Source organism: Salmo salar, chromosome 01 (assembly GCF_965601325.2).
Source record: "Salmo salar chromosome 01, fSalSal1, whole genome shotgun sequence".
Classification (NCBI taxonomy): Eukaryota; Metazoa; Chordata; class Actinopteri; order Salmoniformes; family Salmonidae; genus Salmo; species Salmo salar.
Genome location: NC_138291.1, coordinates 107910731 through 107935354, shown reverse-complemented (window position 1 = coordinate 107935354; position 24624 = coordinate 107910731). Strand labels below are relative to the sequence as shown.

Below are 24624 nucleotides of genomic sequence, written 5' to 3'. Positions count from 1 at the left end.
GGGGAGGGAAGCAGAGAGGGGAGGGAAGCAGAGAGGGTAGGGGTGAGGGAAACAGAGAGGGTAGAGGGGAGGGATGCAGAGAGGGGAGGGAAGCAGAGAGGGTAGGGGAGAGGGAAACAGAGAGGGGAGGGAAGCAGAGAGGATAGAGGGGAGGGAAGCAGAGAGGGTAGGGGAAGGGAAACAGAGAGGGGAGGGAAGCAGAGAGGGTAGGGGGGAGGGAAACAGAGAGGGTAGAGGGGAGGGAAGCAGAGAGGGTAGGGGGGAGGGAAGAGGGGAGGGATGCATAGAGGGGGAAGCAGAGTTGGGGAGGGTCATTCTATGAAAATGGTGGCTTTTTGAACAGCCAACTTATACAAATTGCAAAAAAAATACATTTAAGTCAAAACTTATAGTCAGATAATAGTTAACCCCTTAACATTCTAAATCAACCTAAATGACAGCTTAACACATTTTTATATTTTTACTACATTACATAAAGAAATGCTGGTGCTGCCTTTTGGTCGTTGGTTTTACCTATATTTTAGATAATAATTCAGGCTTTCTAGAATGTCATTTCAGTCTTTATATAATCATAGACAGAACAGGTTAATGATAAAACTAAGAACGTGTTTGGAATAGTAATAATTGACTTTAAACAGTTACAGTTCTATTGTCTAACATTTTCCCATTTATACTATTGTTTTGTTGTTTGTAACATTAGAAATAATTGAGGTTGAATCATCAAAATGTAATGATCATATCCTTAAAATGTTTTCTAATGAATGTAGCAACAAATACAAAAATCCTATTCAATTAAATTGGGCAACTCTGATGCCAGAACACCAATATCCCATACAGTAACACCAGTGATGTAATGTAACACCAGTGACACAATGTGAAACCAATGACAAACACAAGATTATTTCAAACAAATTTTATCAATTTATTAGTAATATTTTTAATTACAAATCATTTCAGATTTCATAAGATGGGTAGATTTAATATGAACATTAAAAGGAGGATTATTGGTCAAAGATTAAGACTAAAATGTGTCTTTCATAACACAACAGATATATAATATATAATTGTATTTGATTTCCAGTGTAAGATGCAACATAATACAAACATGAAATCCTACTCTGTCACGCCACAAAAATACGTATATATCAGTATATATATATATATATATATATATAACAGTACAAATAAATTCTCGTGCCATGTGACAAACATTGTCTAGGCCTACTTAAAAAGGATAGTTCATCTGAATTACGAAATGACATATTGGTTTCCTTACCGTGTAAGCAGTCTATGGACAAGGTATGACAGCAATCAATGCTTTGGTTTTGTGCCACAAATGCAAAATAATTAGCAGCTGAAACAATGGCCAGGTAAACCAAAGCATGGCTCGCTGTCATACCTTGTCCATAGACTGCATACATGGTAAAGAAACCAATAAGTCATTTTGTAATTTGACTTAGTCTTCCTACAGACACATTGTCTTAATTGCAGTACTGGGTTCACTGTCTGGAGTGGATGGGGATCAACACTGTGGTTCCTGCTCTCAATCTCTGTGTTTTGCCTGTCTGATCTGCCATTTCCTTCCACTCCTGTCTTTCTTCTCTTTCTGTGAGATCCTGCACTCTCCTTTTCTGACTCTCTAAATCCTTTCAGTAAGTCTGGTGTTTTTCTTATAGGTGGGCTGCTTTGTGGTGTGGGTCAGCATGCCTGCGCTGTCTGTAGAGTCTAACGCTTTTCAGCAGCACCTCATTTCACCATATCTAATCAAAAGGAAAGCCATATTATGTGATTACAATATTGAAACAGTAATAAAATGTTAAATAAAATACTATACTAAGTTTTTTTAAAATATAATTGTTGACGGTTTTATAAAACATTACGTTGAGAAAAAAGTTTGTGGTGTTGATTGTGGGTGGGGGGAAGCAGAGGGGGGGGGGGGGGGCAGAGAGGGTAGAGTGGGGGGAAGCAAAGAGGGGGTAGCAGAGAGGGTGGGGGGCAGAGAGGGTAGAGTGGGGGGAAGCAGAGGGGGGGAAGAGAGGGTAGAGTGGGGAGGAAGCAGAGGGGGGGAAGAGAGGGTAGAGTGGGGAGGAAGCAGAGGGGGGGAAGAGAGGATAGAGTGGGGAGGAAGCAGAGGGGGGGAAGAGAGGATAGAGTGGGGAGGAAGCAGAGACAGTGGGGGGAAGCAGAGAGGGGAGAGTGGGGGGAAGCAGAGGGGGGGGGCAGAGAGGGTAGAGTGAGGGGGAAGCAGAGACAGTGGGGGGAAGCAGAGAGGGTAGAGTGGGGGGAAGCAGAGGGGGGGAAGAGAGGATAGAGTGGGGAGGAAGCAGAGGGGGGGAAGAGAGGATAGAGTGGGGAGGAAGCAGAGGGGGGGAAGAGAGGATAGAGTGGGGAGGAAGCAGAGGGGGGGAAGAGAGGATAGAGTGGGGAGGAAGCAGAGGGGGAAGAGAGGATAGAGTGGGGAGGAAGCAGAGGGGGGGAAGAGAGGATAGAGTGGGGAGGAAGCAGAGGGGGGGAAGAGAGGATAGAGTGGGGAGGAAGCAGAGGGGGGGAAGAGAGGATAGAGTGGGGAGGAAGCAGAGGGGGGGAAGAGAGGATAGAGTGGGGAGGAAGCAGAGGGGGGGAAGAGAGGATAGAGTGGGGAGGAAGCAGAGGGGGAAGAGAGGATAGAGTGGAGAGGAAGCAGAGGGGGGGAAGAGAGGATAGAGTGGGGAGGAAGCAGAGGGGGGGAAGAGAGGATAGAGTGGGGAGGAAGCAGAGGGGGGAAAGAGAGGATAGAGTGGGGAGGAAGCAGAGGGGGGGAAGAGAGGATAGAGTGGGGAGGAAGCAGAGGGGGGGAAGAGAGGGTAGAGTGGGGGGGAAGCAGAGACAGTGGGGGGAAGCAGAGAGGGGAGAGTGGGGGGAAGCAGAGGGGGGGGGGCAGAGAGGGTAGAGTGAGGGGGAAGCAGAGGGGGGGGCAGAGAGGGTAGAGTGGGGGGAAGCAGAGGGGGGGAAGCAGAGGGGGGGCAGAGAGGGTAGAGTGGGGGGAAGCAGAGACAGTGGGGGGAAGCAGAGACAGTGGGGGGAAGCAGAGAGGGGAGATTTGGAGAGAGAAATGCACTGAAGCCGGTCCTGGAACAGCAGAGGTAGATCTGTGTAAAGAGAGGCCATAGAGGAACAGAATCAAAGAGAGAGACATTTTTGGGTGACTGATGGCCAGTGAAACAACTCAAACAACAATATAGACAATTTGCTCAAACCAAACCTGCCCACCGACAACTGCTTGTCCAATCAGAGCTTTACTGACGCTTCTGGTTTTGTCTTTTGTCCAATCAGAATGCCACAGACAGCTCATCTAACTCCTCCTCCAAGAGACTGGAGCCCTGTCTGCAGCCACTGGACTCCTCCCCCCTCGCTGACTCATCCCACCTACACAACAACTGCATCCTGGGAAATGACCTCCACGAACCCTATAGGTTGTCAGACCACTACTTCCTAGATCTGGTAAGCCAATGGGAGGAGAGTAAGGGATGGGATGATGTTGACACTGGATGTGTCTCCCTGACCCAGTCTGTAATACCAACATGTTTCAAGCAGACCACCATAGTCCCTGTGCCCAAGAACGCCATGGTAACATGTCTAAATGACTACCGACAAGTGCTTTGAAAAGCTGGTCATGACTCACATCAACACCATTATCCCAGAAACCCTAGAGCCACTCCAATTGGCATACCACCCCAACCGATCCACAGATGATGCAATCTCGGTTGCACTCCACACTGCTCTTTCCCAGCTGGACAAAAGGAACACCTATGTGAAAATGCTGTTAATTGACTACAGCTCAACACCATAGAGCCCTCAAAGCTCATCACTAAGCTAAGGACCCTGTGACTAAACACCTCCCTCTGCAACTGGATCCTGGACTTCCTGACGAGCCGCCCCCAGGTGGTGAGGGTAGGTAGCAACACATCTCCCACGCTGATCCTAAACACTGGAGCCCCCCAGGGGTGCGTGCTCAGTTCTCTCCTGTACTCCCTGTTCACCCACGACTACGTGGCCAAAACACGACTCCAACACCATCATTAAGTTTGCAGAAGACACGACAGTGGTAGGCCTGATCACCGACAACGATGACACAGCCTATGGAGAGGTCAGAGAACTGGCAGGGTGGTGCCAGGACAATAACCTCTCCCTCAACGTGAACAAGATGAAGGAGCTGATCGTGGACTACAGGAAAAGGCGGGCTGAGCACGCCCCTATTCACATCGACGTGGCTTTAGTGGAGCAGGTTGAGAGCTTCAAGATCCTTGGTGTCCACATCACCAACAAACTAACATGGTCCAAACACACCAAGACAGTCGTGAAGAGGGCACGACAAAACCTATTTCCCCTCAGGAGACTGAAAAGATTTGGTATGGGTCCTCAGATCCTCAAAAAGTTCTATAGCTGCAACATCGAGAGCATCCTGGCCGGTTGCATCACTGCCTGGTATGGCAACTGCTCGGCCTCCGACCGCAAGGCGCTACAGACGGTAGTGCGTACGGCCCAGTACATCACTGGGGCCAAGCTTCCTGCCATCCAGGACCTCTATACCAGGCTGTGTCAGAGGAAGGCCCTAAAAAATTGTCAAGACTCCAGCCACCCAAGTCATAGACTGTTCTCTCTGCTACTGCAAGGCAAACGGTACCGGAGCACCAAGTCTGGGACTAAAAGGTACCTGAACAGCTTTTACCCCCAAACCATTAGACTACTGAACAGGTTCTACCCCCAAACCATTAGACTGCTGAACAGCTTCTACCCCCAAACCATTAGACTGCTGAACAGCTTCTACCCCCAAACCATTAGACTACTGAACAGCTTCTACCCCCAAACCATTAGACTGGTAAACAGCTTCTACCCCCAAACCATTAGACTACTGAACAGGTTCTACCCCCAAACCATTAGACTACTGAACAGGTTCTACCCCCAAACCATTAGACTACTGAACAGGTTCTACACCCAAACCATTAGACTGCTGAACAGCTTCTACCCCCAAACCATTAGACTACTGAACAGGTTCTACCCCCAAACCATTAGACTACTGAACAGGTTCTACACCCAAACCATTAGAATACTGAAAAGGTTCTACCCCCAAACCATTAGACTGATGAACAGGTTCTACCCCCAAACCATTAGACTACTGAACAGGTTCTACACCCAAACCATTAGACTACTGAACAGGTTCTACCCCCAAACCATTAGACTACTGAACAGGTTCTACCCCCAAACCATTAGACTGCTAAACAGCTTCTACCCCCAAACCATTAGACTACTGAACAGGTTCTACCCCCAAACCATTAGACTACTGAACAGGTTCTACCCCCAAACCATTAGACTACTGAACAGGTTCTACCCCCAAACCATTAGACTACTGAACAGGTTCTACCCCCAAACCTTTAGACTGATGAACAGCTTCTACCCCCAAACCATTAGACTGGTAAACAGCTTCTACCCCCAAACCATTAGACTACTGAACAGGTTCTACCCCCAAACCATTAGACTACTGAACAGGTTCTACCCCCAAACCATTAGACTACTGAACAGGTTCTACCCCCAAACCATTAGACTACTGAACAGGTTCTACCCCCAAACCATTAGACTACTGAACAGGTTCTACCCCCAAACCATTAGACTACTGAACAGGTTCTACCCCCAAACCTTTAGACTTATGAACAGCTTCTACCCCCAAACCATTAGACTGGTAAACAGCTTCTACCCCCAAACCATTAGACTACTGAACAGGTTCTACCCCCAAACCATTAGACTACTGAACAGGTTCTACCCCCAAACCATTAGACTACTGAACAGGTTCTACCCCCAAATCATTAGACTACTTAACAGGTTCTACCCCCAAACCATTAGACTACTGAACAGGTTCTACCCCCAAACCATTAGACTACTGAACAGGTTCTACCCCCAAACCATTAGACTACTGAACAGGTTCTACCCCCAAACCATTAGACTACTGAACAGGTTCTACCCCCAAACCATTAGACTACTGAACAGGTTCTACCCCCAAACCATTAGGCTACTGAACAGGTTCTACCCCCAAACCAAAGGAGTGTTTGAATTTTTGTTGTATTAATGCTATTTAATCTCTCCTCAGACTAATATTATTCTGTTTGTCCTGTGGGTACCATTGCCACTGTTCCACCCCTTGTGTTGCGCTGTCATGGTGTATTTTGTTCTACCCCCAAACCATTAGACTACTGAACAGGTAATCAAATGGCCACCCGGAATATTTGCGTTGACCTTCTTTTTTTTTTTTACACTGCTGATTCTCTGTTTATTATCTATGCACAGTCTCTTTACCCCTACCTACATGTACATATTACCTCAACTACCTCGACTAACCTGTACCCCCTGTATATAGCCCCGTTATTGTTATTTTACTGTTACTTTTTTGACAGTAAAATGTATTTCACATTTTTCTTACTCTGCGTTGTTGGTTAAGGGCTTGTAAGTAAGTTTCACGGTAAGGTCTACACCTGTTGTATTCAGTGCATGTGACAAATGTGATTTGTGTCTGAATCATAGAGCTGGTTAGAGGACTCAACTTGGACATAACTCGATTTAGCATGGACATTGCCATTGAGGGCTTTCACCATTTTAAAGTGGTCAACTAGGTGGTGAATCCTACGGATTGGGAGCGATAAGCCAAAGATCGGAGCAGTCTTCTTCAAATTGGTTACCATGGTTTGTCAATGGCTTTAAGCTATATCACCGCCATCTAGTGGCCACAATAAATGAACGCCACACAAGATTTGATCCAGGACTCTTTAAAATTGAGATTTCCTCAAACATGCTGTCACAGACGCCAAAATGGCACAGATACAAAGATGAGACCTCTTTCCATCTCTATGGTCTGAATATACTAGTTACTGTATATTACCAGTGGTGTTGTGGAGGGTAAACGCATGTAAACGCCGTTTACACACCCATTTTATTTTGCTTGAGGGTCGAACCCACTTTTTTACGGGAAAATGCATTAAAAGTATAGGGAGCGTTACTTTACTCACTGCGAACAGCAGTCAGCGTTTTACCCACCTCATTTTTTACCACTTCAACACTGCATATTACTAGTAGTAATGCATATTAAAATACTGTGTAGTAAAATGTACACGGTGGAAGTATCAATATGGAAGTTACACAGCATCATTTACACCGCGTCTGTATCTCCAACGTGTTGTCCAATGACATTTGTTCAATTCTAGGCATTTATTCATCCCCCTCTCCCCTCTCTCTCTCTCTTTCTCTCTCTCTCTCTCCCTCTCGCCCTCTCCTCTCTCTTTCTCTCTCTCTTCCTCTCCCTCTCCCCTCTTCCCTCTCTCTCTCTCTCTCTCTCTCTCTCTCTCTCTCTCTCTCTCTCTCTCTCTCTCTCTCTCTCTCTCTCTCTCTCTCTCTCTCTCTCTCTCCCCTCTCTCTCTCTCTCTCTCTCTCCCCTCTCCCCTCTCTCTCTCTCTCTCCCCTCTCTCTCTCCCCCTCTCCCCCCTCTCTCTCTCTCTCTTTCTCTCTCTCTCTCTCTCTCTCTCCTCCCTGCAGCCTCTGCCCCGCATCCCTCACCACGTCACCTTCCATGACGACGAGGATATCATCAGGATCAACCCTCGGGAACGTTCCTGGGAGCTCCCCTCGGAATCCTCCTCCCGCTCGGAACGCCGTGTGGACCAACTAGAACGCTCCTGGCTCACGGGCTATGAGGACTACCGCCACGCCACCGTGCGCCACAAATACATCCGCCCGCCGGACGACTCTGAGTCCTATGTCCACTTCGCTAAGAGCGAGCCCCACAAACACCACTATAGTTATCCCCTGGTATCCACAACGTTAGATTCCTCCGACCCCAAACCTACCTTCAGACCTTTACCCAAGAGGCACCACTACGCCGGCTTGGGTTCGCAACACCGCCGTCCAGGGGAGCAGGGCTTCGGTGGGGGCGTGGTCTCTACCCAGCCCCAGCCCCTCCTCCCTGGCTCGTCTGATGGACAGGACAAGAAGTCTGAGGAGGGCGGGGTTGGTGAGAGCCTGCAGTGCCAATACTGTGGTGAAACGTTCTACCGCGGTAACAACCGACGGGGGCGCTGCCAGGATGCACCGGACCCGATCAGGGCGTGCGTCCGGCGGGTCAGCTGCATGTGGCTGGCCGACACACTGCTGTACCACTGCATGTCTGACCCGGAGGGGGACTACTCGGACCCCTGCTCCTGTGAGGGGGGTGGCGAGGGGAGGCTGGGCACGCGCTGGGCAGCTCTGCTGGGGTTGTCCCTAGTGGCGCCGTGTCTCTGCCTGTACCCGCCCCTTCACGCCTGCCACCGGGCCGGGGTGGCGTGCGGGGTCTGCGGGGGCAGGCATGAAGCCTCAATGACATAAACCTTACACAACCCCCAAAAACACATGGTGGGGAGAGGGGAAGGAGGGGAAGAAGAAGAGCGGCCCTATGCCTCATTTTGGTTTTGTGGTTTTGTTTCTCTACAGACGGACGTGTATATACAGCCGAAACGTTGGCGTGTTGTGGCTGCCATTTTGAAATGGCTTAAAGATTGATAAGCTCCTTCTTGTGTACTGTCGTTCTCTCTCTCCTCTTTCCACATGACAGTCTTGTTCCCTCCATTCCTGTTTGAGGAGGGACTCTTTTTTTATAGCTGACTAATATGTCATGTATCACATACAACCAGGTACTTCCTACTTTTTACACTGACTTGGTGTTGAACAACTTGAATTGTTAGTTTGCGTATGTTGTTGTCCTGTGTGGTTGTTTGCTAGGAGAGTCTGTTTGATATTAGACCTGGGTTCATATAGTATTTTACATTTTATAAAATCATTTCAGTGTTTGTTCTAGCCGGCCCGAAGTGCCAGATGGGCGGGGTTTGCAGTGTTTAGACTTCTATTGGTTCATTAATCCAGGCAAGCTCAATCAAGCACCGATTTAAATCTTTGAAATGATTTCAAAAAGTATTTGAACCCAGGTCTTGTTTAGATAGTTTATATGCCGCCAGGGCCGATCCCAGCCCCCTCTAAACTAAACTGGCCTTCTGTCCCAAGTCCTTAAAACAGAGCAACATCTAGGAGATAAGCCTAAAGCTGCTGTAGTAGTGTGTGTGTGTGTGTGTGTGTGTGTGTGTGTGTGTGTGTGTGTGTGTGTGTGTGTGTGTGTGTGTGTGTGTGTGTGTGTGTGTGTGTGTGTGTGTGTGTGTGTGTGTGTGGGCGCGCACGTGCATGTATGTATGTGCGCATGCATGTGTGTGTGTATGTATGTGCATGTGTGCGCATGCGTGTGTATGTGCGTGTGTGTGCGCGCGTGCGTGTGTGTGTGTGTGTGTTGATTAAAGCCTCCTTTGGTGTTAGTAACAAATGTAACCTCTTTACTACACCAGTACATTTCATTTACACCATCTTTACATAAACTGCAATATCATCATTTATAAGGTTTGAGTTGGACCCTAAAATCAACCAGGAAACCTTCACACAGATTAAGTCTAGTCCTGGACTTAAAAGCATACTCAATGGAGAATCCATATTGAAATAGCTTCTTAGTCCAGCACTATGTTTCAGTTGTGTCCAGGAAGTTGGTGTAGAGCCTACTACACAGAGGTTCAACTTTAAGCTCTCCAGTGAGAATCAACAGGGACACATCGAGTTTTGACACCAAAGATAATTTTTAATTGTATTTATTTTCTCTCTGAATTGCCCCACCAGCTACGGGGCATCAGGGTGGACAGACAGACATGCCAGTTGGTAGGAGATAGTGTCTAGATACCACAGGGCGGCAGGGTGGACAGACAGACAGGCCAGTTGGTAGGAGATAGTGTCTAGATACCACAGGGCGGCAGGGTGGACAGACAGACAGGCCAGTTGGTAGGAGATAGTGTCTAGATACCACAGGGCGGCAGGGTGGACAGACAGACAGGCCAGTTGGTAGGAGATAGTGTCTAGATACCACAGGGCGGCAGGGTGGACAGACAGACATGCCAGTTGGTAGGAGATAGTGTCTAGATACCACAGGGCGGCAGGGTGGACAGACAGACATGCCAGTTGTAAGGAGATAGTGTCTAGATACCACAGGGCGGCAGGGTGGACAGACAGACATGCCAGTTGGTAGGAGATAGTGTCTAGATACCACAGGGCGGCAGGGTGGACAGACAGACATGCCAGTTGTAAGGAGATAGTGTCTAGATACCACAGGGCGGCAGGGTGGACAGACAGACATGCCAGTTGGTAGGAGATAGTGTCTAGATACCACAGGGCGGCAGGGCGGACAGACAGACATGCCAGTTGGTAGGAGATAGTGTCTAGATACCACAGGGTGGCAGGGTGGCAGGGTGGACAGACAGACATGCCAGTTGGTAGGAGATAGTGTCTAGATACCACAGGGCGGCAGGGCGGACAGACAGACATGCCAGTTGGTAGGAGATAGTGTCTAGATACCACAGGGTGGCAGGGCGGACAGACAGACAGGCCAGTTGGTAGGAGATAGTGTCTAGATACCACAGGGTGGCAGGGTGGACAGACAGACAGGCCAGTTGGTAGGAGATAGTGTCTAGATACCACAGGGTGGCAGGGTGGACAGACAGACAGGCCAGTTGGTAGGAGATAGTGTCTAGATACCACAGGGAGGCAGGGTGGACAGACAGACATGCCAGTTGGTAGGAGATAGTGTCTAGATACCACAGGGCGGCAGGGTGGACAGACAGACATGCCAGTTGGTAGGAGATAGTGTCTAGATACCACAGGGCGGCAGGGTGGACAGACAGACATGCCAGTTTGTAGGAGATAGTGTCTAGATACCACGGGCGGCAGGGTGGACAGACAGACATGCCAGTTGGTAGGAGATAGTGTCTAGATACCACAGGGTGGACAGACAGACATGCCAGTTGGTAGGAAATAGATAGACAGTGCCTAGATACCTTCTCTAAAGCCAGCAACACATTTAGAATGAGTCCCAAATGGCACCCTATTCTCATAGGGCCCTGGTCAAAAGTAGTGCACTATAAACTGAATAGGCTGCCATTTGGGATGCATCATTCGCCTTTTAAAAGATTATGTCAAATCTGAGGTGTGTCAGTTTGGGATTTATCTCACCACTTGAGGTTTGAAAACGTCTGACAATCGTAGATGTTTGGGAAGCACTACTTTGAGACATGGGTGTTATTAACATTTTATACCGTTTTAAAGTTGAAATGTACCTGCAGGAAATCAACTGTATATGTTTTTGATATATGAGAAAGGAACTTAAACTCAATAGGACTTTTCTATTGAGAGAATGAGTCAATGATAGATTATTATTATTATTAGTAGCTTATCAGCATTGTGTACTCTCACTGAGGACCTATAAGAAGCAGTTTCACCTTTGTCCCGCCCCCTTCTCACCTGTCACAGACCTTTTCTCGTATGATTGACACTGCAGCTATCCACTCCCAGCACTCTATCCACAATGTTAAAGCCCAACACTAATTATAAGAGGACTGGGGTCCGTTCAAGAGGGGGCGATGTTCTGACAAAATGTTTGTGATTAGAAATGAGATGAGTGGACATGATTCTGTCCCAGAGGCCAGTCTATTCTACACAAGGTAGAAGCATTCACTAGGCAGCGAATGGAAGAACAACTGACTGCAACGGAAAGAGACTACCTGGACTCCAATAAGAAACACTCATTATCATTTTTTCCATATTAAAAACGTTTTCAGTTGCATGACCTAATGAATACAACCCTGTCAGCTAACGTGTCAGTTTGTTCCATAGAAATATAATGTTTAGAATCCATAGAAATATAATGGTGCATTGTCATGTCAATTTCAATGCTCCTGTCAAACCTAGATGGTTGAATGAATGTGTTGTTCCATACCATGTTACTTAACAGAAGTCATCTTGCTGTAGAATATCGTTTGGCCCATCTGTTGTTGTCTGAAAGCTTCCATGTTGCTGTAGAATGTCATTTGATCCATCTGTTGTTGTCTGAAAGCTTCCATGTTGCTGTAGAATGTCATTTGACCCATCTGTTGTTGTCTGAAAGCTTCTAATGGGGAAGGTTGTTTGGTAACACATTACGTAAAAGCCAACTGGTATAATGCCTTATAACTTGTTATAAGCATGTATGCACCTTTATAGAAGTGTTACAGGCACTACATGTTCATTTACTTTCTATGGAATGACTGTCACTACTCCACTCCAGACATATAGTACTCCTTCATCATGGGTAACACCGACCAGTATAATGCCTTAAACTTGGTAGAAGCTTGTATGAGCATATTATAAAGTTAATCATCTGATTCTATGGGATGTGTTGTCAGTCTGTGTGTAATCTCGTTCCCATACACTTCCGCCCAAATGCCAAGAGTCTGGTGTACCATCGCGTCAAACTTCGTTAGCCAATACAGAAAGTCTGGGGACGAGGTTAGTCTTCTCCACTCCTGAAGTATTTCATCAGTCCTGGGTTAAGAGTGGTGTGTCTGTTCGCCTTCACTCTGTGGTGAAAGCTAAACCAGAAGCTTCAGTCTGTCTCTGTGACTGGTAAAACAGTCCCACAGCCGTGTTTACCATCCAACACACGCTTTCATTGCCTGAAAGCATAGCATTCATCTATCTCCTCAGAAATGTATTTAAAAAAAGAAATTGTAATGAATTAATCCACCATTGTAATGATTAGATTGTTATTTTTTTATGATAAGTATTTTTACTTCTGGGGAAGAAGTATATACACACACGTACAGTGTACAAAACATTAGGAACACCTTCCTAATATTTAGTTGCACCCCTTTTGCCCTCAGAACAGCCTCAGTTCGTTGGGGAATGGCCTCCACAAAATGTCTAAAGCGTTCCACAGGGATGCTGGTCTATGTTGACTCCAATGCTTCCCACAGTTGTTAAGTTGGCTGGATGTCCTTTGGGTGGATGACCATTCTGGATACACACGGGAAACTGTTGAGCGTGAAAAACCCAGCAGTGTTGCAGTTCTTGACACAAACCGGAGTGCCTGGCACATACTACCATAGCCTGTTCAAAGGCACTTACATATTTTGTCACCCTCTGAATGGCACACATACACAATCCATGTCTCAAGGTTTAAAAATCCTTCTTTAACCTGTCTCCTCCCGTGTGTATCAAGAATGGTCCTCCAGCCAACTTAACAACTGTGGGAAGCATTGGAGTCAACATGGGCCAGCATCCCTGTGGAACGCTTTCAACACCTGCCTGGTATGTGACAAATGAATCAGTCGTGCCTTTACTTTCTACCTCCAATAAAAGGAGAGGAACCAGTGAAACCATCCTGCTGTCATGATGTCTGGGATGTACTACAGTGGGACTACTGGGGAAACCAGCTAAATAAAACCAAGCGTTTTCTTCTGTACACTACAGCATTCAAAAAGTGTTTCTCCATCATTAATGTAACATGGGCAGAACCAGCCTGTCCCAGGCCCACGTCAAATTAACATGGGCAGAACCTGCCTGTCCCAAGCCCACATCAAAGTAACATGGGCAGAACCAGCCTGTCCCAAGCCCACATCAAAGTAACATGGGCAGAACCTGCCTGTCCCAGGCCCACATCAAAGTAACATGGACAGAACATGCCTGTCCCAAGCCCACATCAAAGTAACATGGGCAGAACCTGCCTGTCCCAAGCCCACATCAAAGTAACATGGGCAGAACCTGCCTGTCCCAGGCCCACATCAAAGTAACATGGGCAGAACCAGCCTGTCCCAGGCCCACGTCAAATTAACATGGGCAGAACCTGCCTGTCCCAAGCCCACATCAAAGTAACATGGGAAGAACCTGCCTGTCCCAGGCCCACATCAAAGTAACATGGGCAGAACCAGCCTGTCCCAGGCCCACGTCAAATTAACATGGGCAGAACCTGCCTGTCCCAAGCCCACATCAAAGTAACATGGGCAGAACCAGCCTGTCCCAAGCCCACATCAAAGTAACATGGGCAGAACCTGCCTGTCCCAGGCCCACGTCAAATTAACATGGGCAGAACCTGCCTGGCCCAAGCCCACATCAAAGTAACATGGACAGAACATGCCTGTCCCAAGCCCACATCTAAGTAACATGGGCAGAACCTGCCTGTCCCAAGCCCACATCAAAGTAACATGGGCAGAACCTGCCTGGCCCAAGCCCACATCAAAGTAACATGGGAAGAACCTGCCTGTCCCAGGCCCACATCAAAGTAACATGGGCAGAACCTGCCTGTCCCAAGCCCACATCAAAGTAACATGGACAGAACATGCCTGTCCCAAGCCCACATCTAAGTAACATGGGCAGAACCTGCCTGTCCCAGGCCCACATCAAAGTAACATGGACAGAACATGCAAGTCCCAAGCCCACATCTAAGTAACATGGGAAGAACCTGCCTGTCCCAGGCCCACGTCTAAGTAACATGGGCAGAACCTGCCTGTCCCAGGCCCACATCAAAGTAACATGGGCAGAACCTGCCTGTCCCAGGCCCACATCAAAGTAAGTATCTCTGAAATATGATTGATTCAAGGGAAGTGTTTGTCATGTCTTTGGTCACATTCGAGTGGGTCAAACAAAAACACCCTATTGATTGGTTGACATTAGAGCCTCCCACCATGCAGGCAGGCGATGGCTGCAGGATGAAGTTGAAGAGCAACTGCAGAAACTTCATGCGGTCGACATGTAGGAGCAAGTGAGACAATTCTTATCGCCATAACTTTGAAAGGCACTTGACAAAAGTGATCCGCATCGAACGCGCCCAATGGAGATAGCTTTGGGACTATAAACCCTTGTCTCAAATTGAGCCAAATCATTGTCCTGAAAACTATTCACTCCGAGAGTAGCCTGTAGGGTTTTCTTCAGTTTCGTGCATACTGAACAGTACCCAGACAAGAGAGAAAGGTCAACAGAGAGGACAGTCAGGGGGACTGAGATCGGGGTCATATTCATTATGGCACATCATAGCAAAACATCACAACAGAATATGAAAAACAAACGTTTCTTATTGGACAACTTCAGGCTGTTTTCTTCCATGTGATGCCTAATGAACACAGCCCAGGAGTGTCAGTCAGGAGGTGTGAGATCTGTATTTCAGACCAGAAGATACAGCCTTTTCCTCTGGTGGTGTAACCGGTTAGTTTAACCACGTTTACATTTCCTCAGGCTTGTTCAACATTACAGGCTGACTGATCTACACAGAACCACAGCATCATAAATATCTACTTCATTATTATTTGTAGATCAGTCAGTCACATTAGGGTTTTGATCCTCGAGAACACGGCCCTCCTCCTATTCAGTTCCTCTGCTCTGGGCTCAGTTCCTCCCCTCTTCTCTCCCTTTAATCTTTTTTCCTAAGTGCTACTTTGTTTATGGACTACAAATTGCTTCCTTCCTTCCTCCGGCAGCTAACCCCCCTGGGGCCGGTGTGTGTTGTAATTACCACGGGGGTGACCTATAAACCCATATATACTGCTCAAAAAAATAAAGGGAACACTTAAACAACACATCCTAGATCTGAATGAAAGAAATAATCTTATTAAATACTTTTTTATTTACATAGTTGAATGTGCTGACAACAAAATCACACAAAAATAATCAATGGAAATCCAATTTATCAACCCATGGAGGTCTGGATTTGGAGTCACACTCAAAATTAAAGTGGAAAACCACACTACAGGCTGATCCAACTTTGATGTAATGTCCTTAAAACAAGTCAAAAAGAGGCTCAGTAGAGTGTGTGCCTCCACGTGCCTGTATGACCTCCCTACAACGCCTGGGCATGCTCCTGATGAGGTGGCGGATGGTCTCCTGAGGGATCTCCTCCCAGACCTGGACTAAAGCATCCGCCAACTCCTGGACAGTCTGTGGTACAACGTGGCGTTGGTGGATGGAGCGAGACATGATGTCCCAGATGTGCTCAATTGGATTCAGGTCTGGGGAACGGGCGGGCCAGTCCATAGCATCAATGCCTTCCTCTTGCAGGAACTGCTGACACACTCCAGCCACATGAGGTCTAGCATTGTCTTGCATTAGGAGGAACCCAGGGCCAACCGCACCAGCATATGGTCTCACAAGGGGTCTGAGGATCTCATCTCGGTACCTAATGGCAGTCAGGCTACCTCTGGCGAGCACATGGAGGGCTGTTCGGCCCCCCAAAGAAATGCCACCCCACACCATGACTGACCCACCGCCAAACCGGTCATGCTGGAGGATGTTGCAGGCAGCAGAACGTTCTCCACGGCGTCTCCAGACTCTGTCACGTCTGTCACATGTGCTCAGTGTGAACCTGCTTTCATCTGTGAAGAGCACAGGGCGCCAGTGGCGAATTTGCCAATCTTGGTGTTCTCTGGCAAATGCCAAACGTCCTGCACGGTGTTGGGCTGTAAGCACAACCCCCAGCTGTGGACGTCGGGCCCTCATACCACCCTCATGGAGTCTGTTTCTGACCGTTTGAGCAGACACATGCACATTTGTGGCCTGCTGGAGGTCATTTTGCAGGGCTCTGGCAGTGCTTCTCCTGCTCCTCCTTGCACAAAGGCGGAGGTAGCGGTCCTGCTGCTGGGTTGTTGCCCTCCTACGGCCTCCTCCACATCTCCTGATGTACTGGCCTGTCTCCTGGTAGCGCCTCCATGCTCTGGACACTACGCTGACAGACACAGCAAACTTTCTTGCCACAGCACGCATTGATGTGCCATCCTGGATGAGCTGCACTACCTGAGCCACTTGTGTGGGTTGTAGACTCCGTCTCATGCTACCACTAGAGTGAAAGCACTGCCAGCATTCAAAAGTGACCAAAACATCAGCCAGGAAGCATAGGAAATGAGAAGTGGTCTGTGCTTACCACCTGCAGAACCACTGCTTTATTGGGGGTGTCTTGCTAATTGCCTATAATTTCCACCTGTTGTCTATTCCATTTGCACAACAGCATGTGAAATTTATTGTCAATCAGTGTTGCGTCCTAAGTGGACAGTTTGATTTCACAGAAGTGTGATTGACTTGGAGTTACATTGTGTTGTTTAAGTGTTCCCTTTATTTTTTTGAGCAGTGTATGACGGAAGTAATAATGCTGCTGTCTCTCCTGTCCATTCTACTTTGGACACCATTTTGAGATCTCTGGGTCCACCTCAAGTCTTAAGTGGCTTCTTTTTAATAATATAGATGCCTCACCCTCTTCTCTCGCTCTCCTTTGGAGAATGAACAGAATTATGTCTGATGTTCTGTGGTCAGAGGAGATGGGAAGGTGAATTATATCTGATGTTCTGTGGTCAGAGGAGATGGGAAGGTGAATTATGTCTGATGTTCTGTGGTCAGAGGAGATGGGAAGGTCACTCTGCTGTTAACCATTCGGTCTGTGTTGTCCTTCAGAAGAAACACAACAAAAACTTCCTTAGAAATCACTTTACTTTATTTAAATCAGCGACGTTAGGCAGTTACACTATGAACAATAAGAACATAAAAACAAAAAAGACAGGACAGAAACGTCAAATAAAAACATGAAAGATCCAGATAACAATCACTGCTCTTGGCACTGGATAGAACATTTATGAAAACAACAAATATTATATTAGGCTTGGGGGGAGGGGGGGAAGTGCCTCCAATATACATGATGTTGTGATGGTGAGAGCCGGACTAGTGAACTTAAATAGCAGCTTTTTACTACGTCTCAGAGGACATGTTCCAAGCTGATTACACTTCAGCGGCCTGCCAGACGTCAGCGGCTGGAGAGGTGTTTAACATATCAGCTAACCACATCTAGGTCCAGTTAACCGGACTGATTAAGCCTGCTACTGGATTCAAAATGTATTCCAATGAAAAATCTCCATCGAGAATGTTTAGTCCAGGACAAATCTGTGTCTGGGGAACAGTTACCATAGGATGTAGCAATCTGATACCCGACTGTGAAGTCGATGACGTGGCATATAACCATTGGTTGTTGTGTGCTGCTCGACTGGAGCAGACCTAATAGTACAACTTTCAGATTGAACCATGTTTTAATATCATGACCCTCACGCAACCCCACTCCTGAACCCCCGACCTTTGAACCCCACTACCGTCACTAAGGTCAGAGGTCACATCCCTTATAATCATCTTCATTATCCTCATCATCATCATCAATTCTTCATTAAAAACAAGGAGGAATTTTCATGACATATAGTCCATTTTCAAATGGTCGTGCACCACAAAAACATAAAATGATGTAAAAAAAAAAAAATGAAGGTAAAGAGGATCTGTATACATCCAACAGAAGAATCAAGACATCCCTCCCAAAAAGAGAAATGAATAAATCATGATATACAAAACAAAATACCATATAAAAACATGATCAGTCCACAATGAATAATGGTCTGTGTATATACTGGACTGGCCAAGCCTGTTTCAGAAACATCCTGATTGTGACGTCCTAGAAAGCTTATGGTAGGTTGTCTCTAAATACCCACAGATATAGGATCAGTCAACCCTAACCGTACCCGGACCTTAAAGGACCAGTGCAGTCCAAAAAAAGTGATTTACTAGTTTTTTTATATATCCATTTCCACACTATGAGGTTGGAATAATACTGTGAAATTGTTAAAATTATGATAATGCCCTTTTAGTGTAAGAGCTGTTTGAAAAGACTGCCTGAAAGTTCAGCCTGTTTTGGTGTCCACAAGTTCATCTGACTCTGGGTAAGTAGAAAAAAAGTCTTAATTGCCAAAATCTCACACTATCCCTTTAACCATTTGGGAAATGAGATAACATCTGACCCTGCATAAGCAATTAGGGACAGCTTCTAGCTACTCCTTTATGATAACATCTGACCCTGCATCAGCGATTAGGGACAGCTTCTAGCGAATCCTTTATGAAGAGGACAGGGAAGTTTGAAGTGATTGGTAAGGAGACAAGAGGTTTAACTGTTCTAGGGGTGGGTCTCAATAGTCTATCGTTGTTCTCCTCTCCTCGTCTCCTCGTCTGCATTAAGGTTGGGGACCATTCTGTTTTCACTTTCTTAAAAAAAAAAAAATCAAAACTGAAATTGACCTCAACCCTGATCTGCACTAGTCTGAAAAAAATAGCATAGTGTGGAAATAGACTCCTTGACTAACTTTCCATCATATTGCTTTCACCGTGTTGTGAAAATGTGAATTTCTTTCTTCAGGAGACTTGATATCCACCGTGAACTCTACTACCAACCCTGAGCTAAACTACACTAGGCCATCAGAAGACAGGAGGAGAGGAGGGCTGGAGGAGGGCAGGAGGAGTGGCGTCATCACTCCCTACGGTGATGCCGTGATTCTGTTGTATAGAGGAGGAAGATGGATAAATAGAGATCTAGTCTGCCATGGGGGAGGAAACCGTGTGTGTCTGTGTGTTTTACACATTCACCATTCTAGGTACTTCTCTATGATGACCCTTCAGTGTTTGTGTGAATATATGGATATTTATATGTTTGATTGTGTGTGTGTGTGTGTGTGTGTGTGGTCTTTAACATTGTGGAGGTCTTTATCTGACAGTGACTCCCAGTTTCTCCAGCACCCTGACACCTTTCTCCTGGTACTCCTCCCTGGTCAGCCAGAAGTTATCTTTGTCCTTCATGATGTCTGCCAGCACGGCCCCACCCAGGAACACCATGTGCTTACGTCGCGGCGGGTCCTCGATGCGGATCTTAAATTTCTACAGAGGGGGGCGGGGCAATTCAGCATTATGTTCGAGGGGAGGAGTTTGGCACAGGATGGATAAATCATCATATAATGCCTAGTAATTCAGGATGCAAGGTGATTTGTAGAGCAGCGATTATATGTTCTACTTCTGTTGTGTACTATGAGCTGACTACTTAAGAGATATTTCTTCTGTCTCCACCTAGTGGGTTAACTACAACACTGCACCATGTTGAGGAAGTGGGCCCTGTCCCAATACTTTTCAACATACATCCTTCCTCCCACCCTTCAGGTCCATTAGGGACCGGTTGTCCCTTAGACAGGTCATCATTGCGAATAACAATCTGTTATTGACTTACATTTATTAATAAAAGTGAAATAAAACAAAGATATTTTAAAAGAGTTGTTCTCACCGAGAGTTTGTCCACGTCACCTTTAAGCACGCGTTCCAGGTAGAGCTGTTTGAGCTCTCTCTCTAGTCGAGATGGAAGACCTGGATACATGGTGGAACCACCCGACAACACTATGTGTTTATAGAACTCAGACCTGAGAGATGGGGGGAGGCAGAGAGAAAAGGGGGGAGGCAGAGAGAAAGGTGGGGGGGAGGCAGAGAGAAAGGTGGGGGGGAGGCAGAGAGAAAGGTGGGGGGGAGGCAGAGAGAAAGGGGGGAGAGGCAGAGAGAAAGGTGGGGGGGAGGCAGAGAGAAAGGGGGGGAGGCAGAGAGAAAAGGGGGGAGGCAGAGAGAAAGGTGGGGGGGAGGCAGAGAGAAAGGTGGGGGGGAGGCAGAGAGAAAGGTGGGGGGGAGGCAGAGAGAAAGGGGGGGAGGCAGAGAGAAAGGGGGGAGGCAGAGAAAAAGAGGGGAGGCAGAGAAAAAGAGGGGAGGCAGAGAGAAGGGGGGGCAGAGAGAAGGGGGGGGGGGGGGGGCAGAGAGAAGGGGGGGCAGAGAGAGAGAGGGGGAGATTAAAACGGATGACGATAAAAAAAGTAGTGTGTATTGTCGGTCTCTGTGTGTGTGTGTGTATTGTCGGTCTGTGTGTGTGTGTGTGTGTGTGTGTATTGTCGTCTGTGTGTGTGTGTGTGTGTGTGTATTGTCGGTCTGTGTGTCTGTGTGTATTGTTGGTCTGTGTGTGTCTGTGTATATTGTTGGTCTGTGTGTGTCTGTGTATATTGTTGGTCTGTGTGTGTCTGTGCATATTGTTGGTCTGTGTGTGTCTGTGCATATTGTTGGTCTGTGTGTGTCTGTGTATATTGTTGGTCTGTGTGTGTCTGTGTATATTGTTGGTCTGTGTGTGTCTGTGTATATTGTTGGTCTGTGTGTGTCTGTGTATATTGTTGGTCTGTGTGTGTGTGTTAGTTACCTGGTGTCGATGTCTGCTGCATGGATAGTGTTGAAGAGCAGCTCTGCCACCCCTACTCCCTCTACGTTGATGAGATGGGGCTGGAACAAAGCCTCTGGAGCCTCGAAACGCTCCCCTCCCACCTTGATCACCCTGCCGTCTGGGAGCTGGAGGGAGGGAGGGAGGGATAGAAAGTCAGAGGGTGGTGTGGATATGGTGTTCAGGCTTACGTGTGGTGAATGTGTAGTACAGTGTCTTGTTGATGATCACCTGTGGTGGTGAGTGTGTGTGTGCATTTACTGTAAACCGTGTTCATCTGTATTTTAAGCATTGTGTGTGTCTTTGTAGCGTGTGTGTGTGTGTGTGTGTGTGTGTGTGTAGCGTGTGTGGGTGTAAAGGCTCTATTCAGCTCAGCCCGTGGGAGGAAGTAGAGAGCTGCCCAGCCACCGCCGCCCTGTGGCCACACAGGATATGATGTCGCACGCCCCCACAGACACACTACCGACCTTGTCTTACACACACACGCTACACACACACTTAAGTTGCGTTTGTGTTTTTTAATGCGTTCCCTTCTTATGAAAGAAAAGCAAGATCATGGAAGAATATTCCACCCACATGCTCTCTGGAAGCTGCTCAGCACTTCCTGGTTCCTCTGAAGCTCCACCAACATTAACATACAGAGACCAATCCAGTTTTTAGCCTCGTGTGGTGTGGTGGTATATTCTGTTACTCATCAGCTACTCAGAGTCGTGTGGTGGTATATTCTGTTACTCATCAGCTGCTCAGAGTCGTGTGGTGGTATATTCTGTTACTCATCAGCTGCTCAGAGTCGTGTGGTGGTATATTCTGTTACTCATCAGCTGCTCAGAGTCGTGTGGTGTGGTGGTATATTCTGTTACTCATCAGCTGCTCAGAGTCGTGTGGTGTGGTGGTATATTCTGTTACTCATCAGCTGCTCAGAGTCGTGTGGTGTGGTGGTATATTCTGTTACTCATCAGCTACTCAGAGTCGTGTGGTGGTATATTCTGTTACTCATCAGCTGCTCAGAGTCGTGTGGTGTGGTGGTATATTCTGTTACTCATCAGCTGCTCAGAGTCGTGTGGTGTGGTGGTATATTCTCTTACTCATCAGCTGCTCAGAGTCGTGTGGTGTGGTGGTATATTCTGTTACTCATCAGCTGCTCAGAGTCGTGTGGTGTGGTGGTATATTCTCTTACTCATCAGCTGCTCAGAGTCGTGTGGTGTGGTGGTATATTCTGTTACTCATCAGCTACTCAGAGTCGTGTGGTGGTATATTCTGTTACTCATCAGCTACTCAGAGTCGTGTGGTGGTATATTCTGTTACTCATCAGCTGCTCAGAGTCGTGTGGTGTGGTGGTATATTCTGTTACTCATCAGCTACTCAGAGTCGTGTGGTGGTATATTCTGTTACTCATCAGCTACTCAGAGTCGTGTGGTGTGGTGGTATATTCTCTTACTCATCAGCTGCTCAGAGTCGTGTGGTGTGGTGGTATATTCTGTTACTCATCAGCTGCTCAGAGTGGTGTGGTGGTATATTCTGTTACTCATCAGCTGCTCAGAGTGGTGTGGTGGTATATTCTGTTACTCATCAGCTGCTCAGAGTCGTGTGGTGGTATATTCTGTTACTCATAAGCTACTCAGAGTCGTGTGGTGGTATATTCTGTTACTCATCAGCTGCTCTGAGTGGTGTGGTGGTATATTCTGTTACTCATCAGCTGCTCAGAGTCGTGTGGTGGTATATTCTGTTACTCATCAGCTGCTCAGAGTCGTGTGGTGGTATATTCTGTTACTCATAAGCTGCTCAGAGTCGTGTGGTGGTATATTCTGTTACTCATCAGCTGCTCAGAGTCGTGTGGTGTGGTGGTATATTCTCTTACTCATCAGCTGCTCAGAGTCGTGTGGTGTGGTGGTATATTCTGTTACTCATCAGCTGCTCAGAGTGGTGTGGTGGTATATTCTGTTACTCATCAGCTGCTCAGAGTGGTGTGGTGGTATATTCTGTTACTCATCAGCTGCTCAGAGTCGTGTGGTGGTATATTCTGTTACTCATAAGCTACTCAGAGTCGTGTGGTGGTATATTCTGTTACTCATCAGCTGCTCTGAGTGGTGTGGTGGTATATTCTGTTACTCATCAGCTGCTCAGAGTCGTGTGGTGGTATATTCTGTTACTCATCAGCTGCTCAGAGTCGTGTGGTGGTATATTCTGTTACTCATAAGCTGCTCAGAGTCGTGTGGTGGTATATTCTGTTACTCATCAGCTGCTCAGAGTCGTGTGGTGTGGTGGTATATTCTGTTACTCATCAGCTGCTCAGAGTCGTGTGGTGTGGTGGTATATTCTGTTACTCATCAGCTGCTCAGAGTCGTGTGGTGTGGTGGTATATTCTGTTACTCATCAGCTACTCAGAGTCGTGTGGTGGTATATTCTGTTACTCATCAGCTGCTCAGAGTCGTGTGGTGTGGTGGTATATTCTGTTACTCATCAGCTGCTCAGAGTCGTGTGGTGTGGTGGTATATTCTCTTACTCATCAGCTGCTCAGAGTCGTGTGGTGTGGTGGTATATTCTGTTACTCATCAGCTGCTCAGAGTCGTGTGGTGTGGTGGTATATTCTCTTACTCATCAGCTGCTCAGAGTCGTGTGGTGTGGTGGTATATTCTGTTACTCATCAGCTGCTCAGAGTCGTGTGGTGTGGTGGTATATTCTGTTACTCATCAGCTGCTCAGAGTGGTGTGGTGGTATATTCTGTTACTCATCAGCTGCTCAGAGTCGTGTGGTGGTATATTCTGTTACTCATAAGCTACTCAGAGTCGTGTGGTGGTATATTCTGTTACTCATCAGCTGCTCTGAGTGGTGTGGTGGTATATTCTGTTACTCATCAGCTGCTCAGAGTCGTGTGGTGGTATATTCTGTTACTCATCAGCTGCTCAGAGTCGTGTGGTGGTATATTCTGTTACTCATAAGCTGCTCAGAGTCGTGTGGTGGTATATTCTGTTACTCATCAGCTGCTCAGAGTCGTGTGGTGTGGTGGTATATTCTCTTACTCATCAGCTGCTCAGAGTCGTGTGGTGTGGTGGTATATTCTGTTACTCATCAGCTGCTCAGAGTGGTGTGGTGGTATATTGTGTTACTCATAAGCTACTCAGAGTCGTGTGGTGGTATATTCTGTTACTCATCAGCTGCTCAGAGTCGTGTGGTGGTATATTCTGTTACTCATAAGCTGCTCAGAGTCGTGTGGTGGTATATTCTGTTACTCATCAGCTGCTCAGAGTCGTGTGGTGTGGTGGTATATTCTCTTACTCATCAGCTGCTCAGAGTCGTGTGGTGTGGTGGTATATTCTGTTACTCATCAGCTGCTCAGAGTGGTGTGGTGGTATATTCTGTTACTCATCAGCTGCTCAGAGTCGTGTGGTGGTATATTCTGTTACTCATCAGCTGCTCAGAGTCGTGTGGTGTGGTGGTATATTCTCTTACTCATCAGCTGCTCAGAGTCGTGTGGTGTGGTGGTATATTCTGTTACTCATCAGCTGCTCAGAGTGGTGTGGTGGTATATTCTGTTACTCATCAGCTGCTCAGAGTCGTGTGGTGGTATATTCTGTTACTCATAAGCTGCTCAGAGTCGTGTGGTGGTATATTCTGTTACTCATCAGCTGCTCAGAGTCGTGTGGTGGTAT

General features: G+C 47.0%; 2 protein-coding genes across 3 annotated transcripts in view; one reads left to right on the top strand and one right to left on the bottom strand.

Moving 5' to 3' along the window:
- Positions 1-12286, top strand: part of LOC106594327 (sprouty-related, EVH1 domain-containing protein 2) — a 66734-nt gene extending 54448 nt beyond the window's left edge. Inside the window, exons 5-6 of one of the 2 annotated variants that reach the window (XM_082978751.1) lie at positions 3313-3480; positions 7558-12286. In XM_082978751.1, coding sequence (XP_082834877.1) covers positions 3313-3480; positions 7558-8385 — 996 coding nt within the window. In that variant the 3' untranslated portion in view covers positions 8386-12286. The remainder of the gene's footprint in view (positions 1-3312; positions 3481-7557) is intronic. The other variant, XM_082978752.1, reaches the window with a different exon arrangement.
- Positions 12287-17346: 5060 nt separating this feature from the next.
- The window catches only part of LOC106613810 (actin-related protein 2-A), a 30026-nt gene continuing 22748 nt past the window's right edge, over positions 17347-24624 (bottom strand). The window contains exons 7-9 of the mRNA XM_045714161.2: positions 20957-21102; positions 20012-20144; positions 17347-19614 (exon numbers count right to left, since the gene is read on the bottom strand). Coding sequence (XP_045570117.1) covers positions 19444-19614; positions 20012-20144; positions 20957-21102 — 450 coding nt within the window. The 3' untranslated portion in view covers positions 17347-19443. The remainder of the gene's footprint in view (positions 19615-20011; positions 20145-20956; positions 21103-24624) is intronic.